The sequence below is a fragment of the Sturnira hondurensis genome, unplaced genomic scaffold (genome assembly GCF_014824575.4).
Source record: "Sturnira hondurensis isolate 20B ecotype Veracruz unplaced genomic scaffold, ASM1482457v3 Scaffold0020884, whole genome shotgun sequence".
Classification (NCBI taxonomy): Eukaryota; Metazoa; Chordata; class Mammalia; order Chiroptera; family Phyllostomidae; genus Sturnira; species Sturnira hondurensis.
The window spans coordinates 1548529-1563502 of record NW_028093515.1 but is presented as its reverse complement, the minus strand read 5'-3'; the positions used below and the strand labels follow the sequence as shown (position 1 = coordinate 1563502).

General features: G+C 48.2%; 1 protein-coding gene across 1 annotated transcript in view; it reads right to left on the bottom strand.

The window, feature by feature from the left end:
• Positions 1-310: 310 nt before the first annotated feature.
• Positions 311-14974, bottom strand: part of TDRD12 (tudor domain containing 12) — a 79805-nt gene continuing 65141 nt past the window's right edge. The window contains exons 23-31 of the mRNA XM_037030819.1: positions 14144-14354; positions 12383-12475; positions 10272-10444; positions 4521-4645; positions 1478-1538; positions 1270-1383; positions 1029-1182; positions 878-944; positions 311-448 (exon numbers count right to left, since the gene is read on the bottom strand). Of these exons, the coding sequence (XP_036886714.1) occupies positions 357-448; positions 878-944; positions 1029-1182; positions 1270-1383; positions 1478-1538; positions 4521-4645; positions 10272-10444; positions 12383-12475; positions 14144-14354 (1090 nt within the window). The 3' untranslated portion in view covers positions 311-356. The remainder of the gene's footprint in view (positions 449-877; positions 945-1028; positions 1183-1269; positions 1384-1477; positions 1539-4520; positions 4646-10271; positions 10445-12382; positions 12476-14143; positions 14355-14974) is intronic.

Here is a 14974-nt window from a genome sequence, read left to right as displayed (position 1 = left end):
CTTCGGCCCATTTCTTTTAATTTTTATATTTTTATTGATTTGAGAGAGGGAGAAATATCAATTTGTTGTTCTACTCATTCATGCATTCATTGGTTGATTCTTGTATGTGCCATGACCAGGGATTGAACTTGCAAACCTGACATACCAGGACAACGCTCTAACCAACTGATCTACACAGCCAGAGCCTTCAGCTCATTTTAAAAACGATTCAGAATTTCTGACCGTTACCAACTCCGGTGCCACAAGATGACACTTAGTAATAAAAAGTTCTGAATATGACTCAACCTTCCATCCCACGGCAGTACCCTTTTCTCTTCACCATCTCCCAGTCACACCTCAGGGCTTGATTCATAGTCTCATTCGCTCTCACTTCCGTCATCCTCGGAAGTTTGGTCACTGTCCTCAGTCACCTCTGCCACTTTGCAGGACAGGTTTTTAGTGTGTACAACTGAAAAAGAGTTGGATATTACAAACATATGTTAACTACAGACTAATTAGCACATCTTTCCCCCTCCCATTATTTTGGTCAATGCAGAGAAAGTCTCTTGGGTTCTATCTCTATTTTGCAAACCGTTTTACATACCCATTATTTGGGCAGGAAGTGAGCAGATGAAATTTATCTGCTCAGAAATAAATTTTTCTGCTAGGAAAGGTAGCCCAGTAAAAGTGTCGTAAGAAGAGGTGTGCACAACGAAGCACTGAGAACCTCCTCGAGCTGGGACGTCTGGCACCGACACCAACCACAAGGACAAAACGAACTCCTCGGGGCTTTGCACGAACGAGCCACTTCCACCAACGCCACACTCCTACATCGGCTGAGCGGTGACGGCCCCCGGGGCACTTGGGACCCACCACCAGGCTGGTGCGCCCCCCTTACCCTTGGAGAAGTGGCTCTCCTCTTCACATTCTTCCCAGTGGTCAAAATCAAAAGCCACATTAGGATTCTGTTCAATGGAACAGTTCACATTAAGTGAGAGAATAAAACGAAGGCAGGCTGTGAGGACTGGCCACAGCTCACTTCCACTCACCCTCTGTCTGAGTAAGCTGCGCCAGGGTTCCCTCCTCTCTTTCGCAAGGGTGATCACAGGTTCGTCATTTTTAATCACACACTTGCAATCCTCTTTTATTATGTTGGCCTGCAGCTCCAAATCGGCCAAGTAAAACTTCTCTCCTACCCAGGCACTAGGTTCACAAAAAGATACCAAGCCAGTTTTAATTTAAAAGTTAAGAATTATTTCTATTTTACTTTATAAATTTATAAAAACCTACCTGAAAATGACTCGATCTCTAAAATACTTGCATTTGTAGTCTCTCACATCCCTTATCCGCATCCTCAGTATGACCAGGTCGCCTTTCTGGAACCACTGTATCTGTGGGTGGAAGCTGGAGGACGAGAAAGAGGCCTGTGTGCTCGCCACCCCTCGCTCACGGGCAAGGGAGGGAAGCAGACGGACCCCCCAGCAACGGGCGGGCGTACCTTTTCAGGGGCTCTGTGGTTTTGTTAATGGAAGCATCGCTGGTGTTTTCGGGTGAAGTTTCTGAAGAAAAAGTCAAGTTTTCCTATAAATTATTTATATGGAACTCCATAATGTACACACATATTATGTGTTTTTTGCTCTTTATGCAACTTTTAGCTGAGGAGGTACTCCCGAAGAGTATACATTTCATAGTAACCCAAGCATACAGTTGTAAAGAATAATTATACAGTTGCAAAGAATAGTTAGAAAAGGGGACTTCCGGCCAAGATGGAGGCATAGGTGGAAACACTGTGCTTTCTCACACAACCAAAATTAAGGACAACAAAGATTTAGAAACAAAAACACAACCAAAACAGACAGAAAACTGTACTGTACAGAAGCCCAACAACCAGTCAACCAGGCCGATAAGAGGGGCAGAGTCGGTGGCCAGAGGAGAGGGATCACGGCAGGAAAAGGCGGTGGCTGGCAGACCTGGGAGCGCAGGTGGAGTGCATAAACTAGGCAAAAATGGGCAGCAAGACAGACCGTGCAACCCAGGGACTTAGCGATGAGAAATAAAGCCTAAAGCACTGATTGAAAAGGTGCCTGGAGAGACTCCCAGCCTCACAGGAGGGTTCGTTGGAGAGACGCATGGGGGTGGATCGTACACAAGAATGTACAAAGAATGTACACAAGCCCACCCACCTGGGAACCAGCACCAGAAGGGCCCAATTTGCTTGTGGGAAGCGGCCGAGGGGACCAAAATCCGAGAGAGAGCGCAACAAGTGCCACTGTTCCCTCTCGGACCCCGCCCCCACATACAGTGTCACAACCCGGCCACTGGGTTGCCCCACCCTGGTGAACACCTAAGGCTCAGCCCCTCATACATAACAGGCAAGACAAGACCAAAAAATGGCTCAAACAGAACAAATCAAAGCCCCAGAGCCAATACTTTTAAATGACCAAGAGATAGCCAGCCTATCAGATGCACAATTCAAAACACTGGTGATCAGGATGCTCAAAGAACTGGTTGATTTGGGTCACAAATTAGATGATAAAATGAAGGCTTCACTAAGTGAAATGAAGGAAAATGCACAGGGAACCAATAGTGATGGGAAGAAAACTGGGACTCAGATCAATGGAATGGACCAGAAGGAAGAAACAACCAACCAAACAGAAAAGAAGGAAGAAACAAGAATTCAAAAAAATGAGGAGAGGCTTAGGAACCTCCAGGACATCTTTAAATGTTCCAACATCCGAATTATAGGGGTACCAGAAGGGGAAGAGGAACAGCCATGAGTGGATAACTTATTTGAACAAATAATAAAGGAGAACTTCCCCAGTCTGGCAAAGGAAAGAGACTTCCAGGACATCCAGGAAGTTCAGAGAGTCCCAAAGAAGGTGAACCCAAAGAGGAACACACCAAGGCATCATGATTGGTGTAATGACATGATTAATGTAATCACATCATGATTACATTAGCCAAGATTAAAATGAAGGAGAGAATTCTAGAAGAGCAAGAGATAAGGGGACAGTCACCTACAAAGGACTTCCCATCAGACTGTCAGCTGATTTCTCAAAAGAGACCTTACAGGCAAGAAGGGGCTGGAAAGAAGTATTCCAAGTCATGAAATCCAAAGACCTACAGCCAAGATTGCTCTATCCAGCACAGCTTTCATTTAGAATGGAAGGGCAGATAAAGTGCTTCCCAGATAAGGTCAAGTTCAAGGAGTTCATCATCACCAAGCCCTTATTATATGAAACGTTAAAGGGACTTATCTAAGAAAAAGAAGATAAAAAATAAGAACAGTGAAAGGACAGCACACTCACAGTTATTAACAACCACACCTAAAACAAAAGCAAACTAAACAAACAACTAGAACAGGAACAGAGTCACAGAAATGGAGGTCACATGGAGGGTTAGCAACAGGGGAGTGGGAGGAGAGAGGGGTAAAGGTACAGAGGATAAGTAGCATAGGTGATAGGTAGAAAACACACAGGGTGAGGGCAAGAGTAGTGTGGGAAATGTAGAAGCCAAAGAACTTGTGACACATGGACATGAACTAAAGGGTGGTGGTGGTGGGGGACGGGTATGCAGGGTGGAGGGGAATGAACGAGGGATGAGACAACTGAAATGCATAATCAATAAAATATATTTTAAAAAAGAATAGTTAGAAAAAATTAAAATGTACATCACTTAGTAAAATTAATAAAATATGAGTTTTGACAAACATTACAATTATACAACCGGGAAATGAAGGTCACTCTCCGAGACACGTTCGCACTACCCCTGGTGGCAGCAGGATGCCAATGCTCCGGCCCCTCCGCTCCCCTCAGGGGCAAGGGCCCATTAAAGACAACCCCCGGAACAGGAGGCAGGACACTCCAGGAGCGGTACTAAACATAACCTTCCCTAAAAAATGCCACCAAATTTCTCAACCTGAAATACTTGAAGCTTCCGCCCAAAGATGTGGGCAAGAATGTTCATAGTAGCTTGAACAACAATACTCAAAAACTGGGAACAACCTCAACACCCACCAATAGTGAGGTGATCAAGTGTGGTACAGCTGTACCACAGAGCACACTCCACAATGAAAAGGCACCACTGCTACACAGGGACCCGGATGAGTCCAGTCACGCCGCGGACTGAGGGAGCCGCAGAGCGTACACTGTGTGCTTCCACGCCAACAGAGCTGATGGGGACAGAAGCCCGAACAGGGTGCTGGGGGAGCTTGCACGCAGGGAAGATGCCTGAGGGACGCTGCGGGGTTCTGGAAATATTCAGTAGCTTGACCTGGTTAATGGACATATACATATGTAAAAAAAATCTCATGAGATGTGCATTTAAGATGTGTACTTTCCTGGATGAACATTATACCTCAAATAATAAAAATGAAAAAAGGTTCCAAAAAGAAAAAAACACTGCAAGCCTGTCAAAAATAGGAAGCTGGGTAATACCAGGTTAGGTCATCTTCTCTGTAATCCATCTACAAGTGGAAAGCCTACTCGTTAGAAAATTTCTAAGAATTAATGATGCTGTTAACCATCTTTTAAGTAACCAACCATGCTTTTGGTTTTCTGTGTCTGTCTCCGAATCAGCACGTCTTTCTGAGCCCCCGTCTGCATCCTCGTCCCCATCCGCCTGCTGTGTGCTTCGCAGACCTGCAGCGTCTTCCGACAGAGGCCCTCTGCAGAGAAGGGGTGGAGGTTACCTCGAAGGAGGGAGGTGCACTCAGGCTCTCTGCAGGGACTTGCCGGCCAGGAGAGAGAAGCCGGCCACCAGTGGTCCTGACGTGCTCCCTGCCAGAAGTCAGAGCCACAGAGACTGGGGGATGCAGTCCCGGACAACGGGCAGGGCATCTGGCTGTTTGTGCTGCGCCCCTGGCCTCTAGCACAGAGTGGAGGGTTGATACGTATTATCAGATAAATGGGTTAACAAATTTACTAACGAAAGTTCCCTTTCAAACCATCTCACTTTGAGAATAACACAGACTGCCACACACTTCGAAGAGGATAAAAGGGCAGAAAGTGAAAGCCACCTCCTTCCCTCCTTGCCCCTGTCCCTTAGCCCCTCTTCTGAAGGACCCCGTTACCAGTGTGGGTCTGCTTCTAGAAAGCCTTGGTCTGAGAAAGCAAATACTGCCCCTGCAACTTCCCATCTCACAGCCACGTGCAGGTTCAAACACACGGAAGCCTACTAAATTCACTTTCCTGCCCTCTGTTGTGCTGTTCCGAATACACAGAGTTGCTCCCTAGAGGACTGATGGCCTCCTTTCTGTACAACTTTTAAATTGTGCTTCTCTTTTGGTTTTCTGAGCAGGTAGTGACATTCATGGGGTTTAATAAATATGAAAGTTTACACAGTGATGAATCTCCCTCTCACTGTGGTGGCCAGCCACTCAAACTCTGCCCTCGTGGGTGACAACATAGTCCATCCTCCATGCACCCTCTGAGAGGTCCAGCCTAAAGGGGCAAACCTGTGCAGACATGGTGCACCTGCGTGCACCCCTGCCATGGGCAGGGTCTGTGTGAGGCTCCAGGGGGCCTGACCAACATGCATGACTCCTGTGGCGTGGCACTGCCCAAACAGGGGATGGCAGTGCCTCACGTCCAACCACCTGGAACGCCCCCCATCACTCCTCTCTTCCCCCACCATGGCTCCGACCTCCTCATTGGACCCTCATCTACCGGGTTCTGTCCTTCCCTCTCACGCACTTAACCAAGTTAAGACTCTTCCAACACCTGGAAACCTGAGCCTTCCCCCAGTGCTGTCCCGAGTGTCAGGCTCACAGTTTGAGCAACTAAAATGTTAACAGGTCCAAAACAGGCTCCTTGTTTCCACCTCTCCAAGGGGTTAGCTGCTTCCAGACAACACCCTCGGACTGCCAACCAGGCCAGAACCCTGTCAGTCACCAGGGCGCAGGGCTATGGAATCACACTCCCCCATGTCTGTCAGTCACCAAGCCCTGTGGCTTCCAGATCTTCCAGGTCCCCAGGATCCGTCCTCTCCTCCCCTGGCTTCTGATCCAGATTACTGCCTCAGTGCCCCAGTCCAGCTCCCGAAATGAAGTCTCTCTTCCAGGAGCGCTGCCTCTGCAGACCCCTGTGGTAGCCCGCACCTCTCTCTACCTGTATGTATGACCACAGGCGTGTGATACCCCTGCGCAACCACACAGTGAAGTGTGTACAGCTACCAGCAGAGTGCTTTGCACGGAGCTGGGGCTCCAGAGCTGTGTTTCAGGTAACCGACGAATCCCAGTTCTGATTAAATCTCCTAAGCTGTAACGACATCTTCGCTTTTATTATTTTTAAACTGATTTCATTTTAAAGTATGTTTTATTGATTATGCTATTACAGTCGAACAATTTTTGTCTCCCCTTTATTCCCCTCCTCCTGGTACCCCCACCCCTCCGGCATTCCCCCACCTTAGTTCATGTCCATGGGTCATGCATGTAAGTCCTTTGTCTTCTCCACTTCCTACGCTATTCTTTACCTCCCTGTCTATTTTGTACCTACCAATTATGTGTCTCATTCCCTGTAACTTTTCCCCCATTCTCCCCCCTGCCCCCCTGCTGATAACCCTCCATGTGATCTCCATTTCTGACATTCCTGTTCCAGTTGCATAGTTTGTTTTGGTGAAGGTTCAGCTGTTGATGGTTGTGACTTTATTGTCATTTTAATGTTCATAATTTTTTAATTTTCTAGTTTGTTTTGGTGAAGGTTCAGCTGTTGATGGTTGTGACTTTATTGTCATTTTAATGTTCATAATTTTTTAATTTTCTATTTCTTAGCTAAGTCCCTTTAACATTTCCTATAATAAGGGCTTGGTGATGATGAACTCCTTTAACTCGACCTTATCTGGGAAGCACTTTCATTTTCCAGTAAATGAAAGCTTTAGTGGATACAGTAATCTTGGATGTAGCTCTACAGGATGTAGGTCCTTGCCTTTCATGACTTTGAATACTTCTTTCCAACCCCTTCTTGTCTATAAGGTTTCTTTTTAGAAATCAGCTGATAGTCTTACATGAACTCCTTTGTAGGTAACTCTGTCCTTTCCTCTTGCTGCTTTTGAGATTCTCTCTTATCTTTACTCTTGGGTAATTTAATTCTGATGTGTCTTGGTGTGTTCCTCTTTGGGCCTAAATTGTTTGGGACCCCATGAGCTTCCTGGACTTGTATGTCTATTTCCTTCGCCAGATTGGGGAAGTTCTCCTTCATTATTTTTTCAATTAAAAATTGAAACTTACTTAAAAAATGCAATTTGTTAATTGCATTTAATTTCTTGCTCTTCCTTTTCTCCTTCTGGCACCCCTATGATTCAGATGTTGGAACATTTAAAGTTGTCCCAGAAGTTCCTTAGTTCCTAAGCCTCTCGTTTTTTTGAATTATTGTTTTTCACTCTGTTCTGGTTGAAATGTTTATGTCTTCCTTTTGTTCCAAATCGTTGATCTGAGTCCTATTTCCCTTCCCTTCACTGTTGGTTCCCTGTACATTTCCCTTTATTTCACTTTGCAAAGCCTTCATTTCTTTCTTCATTTTGCAACCATACTCAACCATTTCTGTGAGCATCCTGATTACTAGTGTTTTGAACTCTGCATCTGATAGGTTGGCCATCTCTTCATGACGTTTTCTGGAGCTTTGATCTGTTCTTTCATTTGGGCCATATTTCTTTGTCTCAGCCTACCTGTTACATTGTAAGGGACAGAGCCTTACGTATTCGTCAGGGTGGGGCAACCTGCTTTATGGCGCTGTGTGTGTAGGAGGGGTCAGAGAGAAAACAAGGCTGTTGACTTGGCTCTTGCCCTGCTTTCAAGTGACTAGCAGTTTCTCCTGCTGCCACAACCCCGACAGGTTTTTACAGCCAGAGGTTCTGAGGCTTTAGTTAGCCTGCTCTGGAACTCTGGGTTACATGGTCTGTCTCACTTCCCAGTTGTTCCTCCCAGTTTACCTATACACAAATGTGGGACCTGCCAGTCCATCAGACGCCATCTTGCCTGCATGTTCTGTTTACCTGGCTGCCCGTCTCTGCTCCTCCTACCAGTCTGGATGAATGTTTCCTTTTTAACTTCCTGGTTGTCAGACTTCCATACAGTTCGATTTTCTGGCAGTTCTGGTTGTTTTTGTTTTTAAACTTGTTGTTTCCTTCTTTTGGTTATGCGAGGAGGAGGAGAGTATCTACCCACACCTCCACCTTGGCCTGAATTCTTTTTCATTTGACACCTTCATTTTTAAAAGACTCTCATATAAGTATGAAGCAATTTGTTTCCTGAATGTGTGTAGAAACCAACATGTATCCGAATCTCTTAGGTACCTGGTTTTATTAAGATAAGAAACCCTCCTGGCTGGTGTGGCTCAGTGGATTGAGCGCAGGCCTGCGAACCACACGACCCCGGTTCAATTCCCAGTCAGGGCACATGCCTGGGTTGCAGGCCAGTTCCCAGCAGAGGACTCACGAGAGGCAACCATACATTGATATTTCTCTCCTTCTCTCTATCCCTTCCTCTCTAAAGATAAATAAATAAAATTTTTAAAAAAGAGATAGGAAACCCCAAAATCTTTAGACTATGAAGTATTTTCATATTTGTGGCGTGTTTCTGAAATCTCCCTAGTCTTTCCAGATGGTCACCAATGGTCGCATCACTGAATTCACTTGTCAGCTCCCAGTTTGTGCCTCACTTGGCCTCTTAGCAGCTCTGTACAGCCCGAGGCTTGCCCTCTGGCATACCCTCTGGCCACCCTGGCCACCCCTCTCCCAGACTTCCTTCTCTGCCATGGGCTGCTCTCTTCCTGGGCTCCTGTCTGTGTCCTGACAGCTGCCTCACTTCCCAACACCAAAGGCCCAAGGCTTAGTCCTGGGACCTTCATACTCACTCCTTCAAGGCCCTCCTCCAGCATCCTAGCTCTCCACACCTAGGAACCGCTGACAAGACTCCATGGGACCACGGCCGTGCTCACTACTTATCACCAGCTACTTCTCACCACCTCCACAAAACTACCCAAGTCTGGGCCACTGTCTCACCCTGCCTGTTACTCGGCATAGCCTTTGTCCCTGACTCCAGTCTATTCTCAACACAGAAGCCAAGAATCTTTTGATTATTTCTCTGCTCAAAACCCTCTCACCATTCCACTTCCTCAGAGTGGGAGCCCAATCCCTGCAAGACCACAGGGACCAACAAGATCCGACCCCAGAACTGTTCCCCCCGCCGCACCTGACACTGGGCCTGCTCGGGACCAACAAGATCCGACCCCAGAACTGTTCCCCCCGCCGCACCTGACACTGGGCCTGCTCCACGCCCTGCTCTGCACCTGACAGGACCTTTCTCAGAGTGACCTTCGGAGTCGTTATACTGCTGGTGGAAGAGGAAACTGGTACAGCCAATCTGGGAAACTGGTGGGCAGTGGCTCTCACAATGACCCAGCAGTTCTCTTCCATCAGAAATTCGTTCGTACATGCACCAAAACACATGCAGGGGACTGGTTAAAGGGCCACCAGGTGTAGCCCTGAACTGGGAACTTCTCCCATCAGCAGCAGAACGGGTGGATAAATTAAAATGTGTTCATACAATGGAACACAGTGCAGCCATGAGAATTTATAATCTACAGCTACCTGCACAATACAGACGGGTTTCACAAATGATGCTGAGCTACAGAAGCCAGATACAGAAGAGACACGCTGCATGATTCCGTTCAGAGGACAAGTCAGGAAAGAGCCATCCGTGTTGGGAGAGCACCGCCACTGGGAAGGGACAAGCTGGCCCTGTGTTGAGTCCTGTTTCTGATCAGGGGCTGGTTCCTGGGCTCAGAAAACTCACCCAACTATACCTACGGTGTGTGCACTTTTCTGTATACGTGCTAGCTGCCAACAGAACGCTAACAGAACTCATTCTGTAAGACAGACACAGGTGGCGACTGAAGTCTGGATAAAACAAGATTCCCAAAATCTTTTTTTCTCCTATTTTATTTTATTTTTTTAAGATTTTATTTACTTATCTTTAGAGGGGAAGGGAAAGAGAGAAGGAGAGAAATATCAAGGTATGGTTGCCCCTTGTGTGTCCCCTGCTGGGAACTGGCCTGCAACCCAGGCATGTGCCCTGACTGGGAATCGAACCGAGATCATGTGGTTCGCAGGCCCGCGCTCAATCCACTGAGCTACACCATCCGGGGCAAGATTCCCAAAATCTTGGTAATGACTGGATCTGGATGATGGGAATGTGGACACTCCTTAAATGATTTACTTTAAAGAAATCTCTTTAACACTTTGAGATGTACTTCCACAGAACAGCTCTGCCAAAAGGGAGACAAAAATCTACTTACAGGGTCTGGCTTAGACTTTCTTCAACAGCTGGCATTTTAGCTCCTTCGTACAATTTCTTCAGTTGTTCTATATGTTCTGAATTGTCAACACCCATTCCCATTGACAAAATTTCACCTCGAACATTGTAATCAATGACAGAAGTTTTCAAATTTAAAAGTTTCGTGATGTGCACCTTGAATCAAAGAAAAAAAATACATTTTGAGGACCCAAACTTTGAACTTCAGATGAATCCCAAGGACACCCACACGGCCCCTTGGCCCAGCCCTGTTGTGCCTGATGCTGGCGGGCAGGTGCCGCGGAGCGCCCCAGGCCTCCCACTCACATCTGGTCCACTTGGTGACCAAGGTTCTGTTAGAATCTTCCAGAGCCCAGGCCCACCTGCCGCAGTACGGTGAGGTCGGGGTTGGGGCCGAGGGCAACTCCTGGAACCGAGTCCCTAGACAAGACCAGTCTGTAATTCTGTAACCACATATGCGTCTCAGATTTTCTCTGGTCTTTGCTCCAATACTCGCACGTCTCTCAACAAGGAAGACCCCAGCGCTCGGGGTCTCTGGGTGCCCGGAAAGGCTCTCTGCCAAAGCCCCAATCCTGTGTTCTGGACAGTGTCCTCCCCTGTCTTTTCTGCAACCAAAACATTCATACCACCTCTATTTATATAAAATTAAGTAAAACACGACATCTGCAACAGTCTGATTCCTGCTGACGGGAGACGCGCGCCCAGACTGGGCACCCCTTCGGTGGCACGGGGAGGGTGGGCCGGGCGCCACCCGCGGAGAACCCTGGGAACGTGCCCCCACCTGGGAAGGGCCTTGCTCCTCTCCCACTGGGGACCCAGCTGGTCTGGGTGGAGAACACGGCCGGGCTGCAGCTGCAGAAGCACACTTGCCAGGGGGTGGGTTTTCTTTTTTTTCTTTTCTTTCTGCTTCATTCTCTTAGTTAATAAGTTTCCATTTTCTCCAATAAAGTAGAACCATAATACTGACTATCACAGCACCAACTAGTAATCTCTACCTTCTTTTCTGAAAATCGTTTCTCCTCTTACTCTTAAATCTCACATCCATCCCAAACTCCTTTTAAAGTTTTAAGATGTTTCCAATCTTACAAATATAATCTGCTGCAGAAATTTTTATGAACTGAAGTCCTCTCAGTCCTGCCAATAACTGTAACTGTAACTGTTCCTGCGGCCGGGAAGAGGGGAGATGGTGCTGGCATAGAGGGGGTGCATGGAGACCCCTTATTTCCACGTCTTGGTCTCACAGCCCACCTCCCGCACCCCTCCCTGTGTCAGCTCCACGGGATAGGAGTCTGTGTCCACAAATGGAACCCAAGTGCCCATAGAGGTCCTACCTAGCACACGGTAGGCACTCAATTTTTGGTGACTGAATGAAATAGAAACTGTGAACATAATAAAACCTTTTTTAAAATCCTCACCTGAGGACATTTTTTTTTCATTGCATTAAAGAGGAAGGGAGAGAGAGAAACATCGATGCAAGAAAGAAGCAGGGACTGACTGCCTCCCACAGGCACCCAGACCGAGGATCAAACCTGCAACCTAGGTATGTGCCCTGGAAGGGAATCAAACGCACAATCTTTTGGTTATGGGATGGCACCCCAACTGAGCCACAGTGGTCAGGGCTGATAAGACCTACTTTTGAAAGGCCAGGGACTGGAACTCCCAAGCATCACCAACTGTGTGCTGGGACGTGAAGCTCATTTATAACACAGGACAGATAGACGGCTGTGCTGCTGCAGGACCGTTCCCAAGCCCAGGCCTCCCCTCCCATGTGGACAGAGAGCTGCAAAACCCACCGAATGACGCACAGCCAACACTTGGAAAGTGGGAGAGAACAGGGTTGTAAACATCACAGACTGCCGCACACAGTGAGGACAGTGCCATGGAGCTCCTGTCTTGGCTGTGTGAGCGTGCGAATGTGAGAGTGCGCACACCCACACACACACCTGTTAGTGCTGGGTTACAGTGTAAAAGACTCCCCCCCAAATAAGCCTCCATTTATGCGAGGTAGAAGTTATTCAAACAACAGGTTAAAATAGTTTAGATTACCCCAGAGGCCCACACAAATTTCTTTTTAAGAAAACTATATATACTTACCATTGGATCAATCCAAACTGTATTTCCTAAAGCCAATACCACTTTTGCATCATGCAATTTTCCAATAATTTTGTGATGAATGTACCTAGTAACCTGAAAAACACACTGAAGTAACTGATCTGAAGCTTTAGCATAACACCTTATTTTGTGCCTGCTACACAGTTTTGCAAAAAACTCTTCCACGTATTTCAGTAGAGCCTCCCCCCATCCCAGGAGGCAGGTTACTCAGGCCACGGCCCCTTTTGTTGACGAGGGTAACTGACAGTGGAGTCTGACAAGAACAGATGCAAAAGGTGAGTTCCCAGAACAGGTCCACGCCTCTGGACTCCTAATTCTGCGCGCTTCCCCCCGTGGACAGGTGTCCCCACCTCCTCCATTCACTGTCCACCTGCCTCTGAGGTGTGGGTGTTCATTTCCTTGGGGGCTCAGTGGGAGTGAAGTCCACGTGCTGCACCGGGGAAGAAGGCACCGGTGCTGCTATGCACCAGGGACCTGGAACGGAGGGCCCTGGCACTGTTCCTGTGCCCTTCCCAAGCGCAGGGCTGTCCCCACAGCAGGGCCGCCACAGGGGAGCCCTGCCTGAGTGCTCCCTCAGGCTCACCTCAATCTGGTCAAGCCAGGCGGAAGGGAGCTGGCTCACTGTGATGGGATTATTTCCACCTCCCTTCAACTTTATGAGTTAATCTGAAAGAACACATGCAGGAGAACTTCCCCCATCTCTACGGAGGGCTCCTCTTCCACAAACACTTGTGGGTTGGCCATCCCGACAGGCCGAATGTCTCCCGAAGGTGCGGACACGACTTTCTTGCTACTGGCCGCATCCCCAGAACACACGTGACACCGCACACAGGACCCTCAGGAAGTACTCCCCACGAAGAAACAAGCCTGCTATTTAACAAAGGCGATGTTTACTAAACCCACTGCAGGAAAGCTGCACGCCCACCCTTCACTGTGGGAACAGTCACCTGTGTATCCCGCATAACGTGCAACACTGTGCATAGGCTGAACTGTTTTTACCTTGCCAACCACAGTAACTTACTTCATAGTCTACTCATCCGATTGTACAAAGTCTAACCTTCCCTTGAGAATCAGGACTCACCGCCCTGGCGCCGAGGCTGCCTGTCGGGCTTCCACCGGGCGGGGGGCGGAGGCCTCTAGCCCACCCTGAGCAGCCACGCGAGCCCACGATGGCCACTCTTCCGTGCTCCCGCCACGGCCCGTGTCGTTTTCTCTGCTCTAAGTGCCCCAGCCGGTCTACCTGGGGACATCCTAATTACCTATCCCAAAGGGCCCCGAGGAAATGTCCCTTCCTTTGGAGCCTTTTGGACTCTGTCCTTATCCACCCTCCCAATCCCAGTGGACTTACCGGGCCTCTCCACAAAGTGGCATCACCCATGTCCCCCTTTGGCAGGGGGACCCATTTGTAGGTGCTTATACTGTTTCTTCTCCTGAAGCTGACGGCCAGTTCATTTTATCACAACACATATTTTACACCAGCGCTAAGTCTGTGAGCGCTGATGATAAGGCACCGGGCACCTGGCAGACAGGGGCACCTGGCAGACAGGGGCGCCTGGTCCTCAGCCAGGTGAGTGCGCGCCCACCCCTGCGGGAGCCACGTGGACAGCGCTCCCACCGCTCAGGAACCTGAAGCATTTTACCCAAACTCAGTACTCTAAATTCAGATAAATCACAGTTCTGTGTACATTCTGGGGTAAACTCATTCTAGAAGTCAACAAACTAAAAAAAGCCCGAACAACTCACCTTTGGATTCCATTCAATTTCACCATCGGCAGGTTTCACTCTACAAACAACGAACTCCACTGCCTGGGGGGGCAGGGGGCGGAGACTTTCCGGGAGATGCAGCAGCTGATCTCTGGCCACGAGGCCAGTCCTGCCTTCATCTATAAACTTCACCAGGATTTTACCCAGGGCCCAGTGGTCTTCTTCCTGGCCCATCTCCAGCACTTGGACTCTGGAGAACAACAGGGGAGTCGGTTTAACACAGAGATTCTAAAGTGAAAATAACCTTTGCCTCAACCCATCCATTAAATGCTAGATATATAGTGAGAGTCCTGACTCCATGCTAGAAATAAAAGAACTGGAGCTGTCGAGAGCTTACTTAGCAGTAGCTTATATAAACTATATCTAAGTATAAATAGAGTCAATTATTTGACAACACCTTAAAAATTAATGTAGCAAATTAAAATCTTCAAGGTTCTTGCTCTGGCTAGAACCAAGTGTAGGTGGGTGTGGCACTGCCAAGGTGCCGCTGCCAACAGGCGTGTGAGTCAGACCGCCAGGGTGGGGACACTGGGCCACGTACTGAGCTGACCTTAGACACTTCACACAAGGCTCAGTTTGCTTATCTGTAAAATGGGAGTAATGAGACACTGTTTGTGAGAACTGAGTTAAAGATGGGTGTGTGTGCAGCACACAGTGACGGCTCTGTAACCGCCGGTGCATAAACCCTACACATCACCCATGTACTGTGCTTGGGGGCCTGGGGTCAGACACGTCCCAGGTGTGGGCCTGTGTGCAGGGTCTGGGGCATGACCCTGTCACGACCCTCCTGGGAGGTAGCAGGGCCCAAGG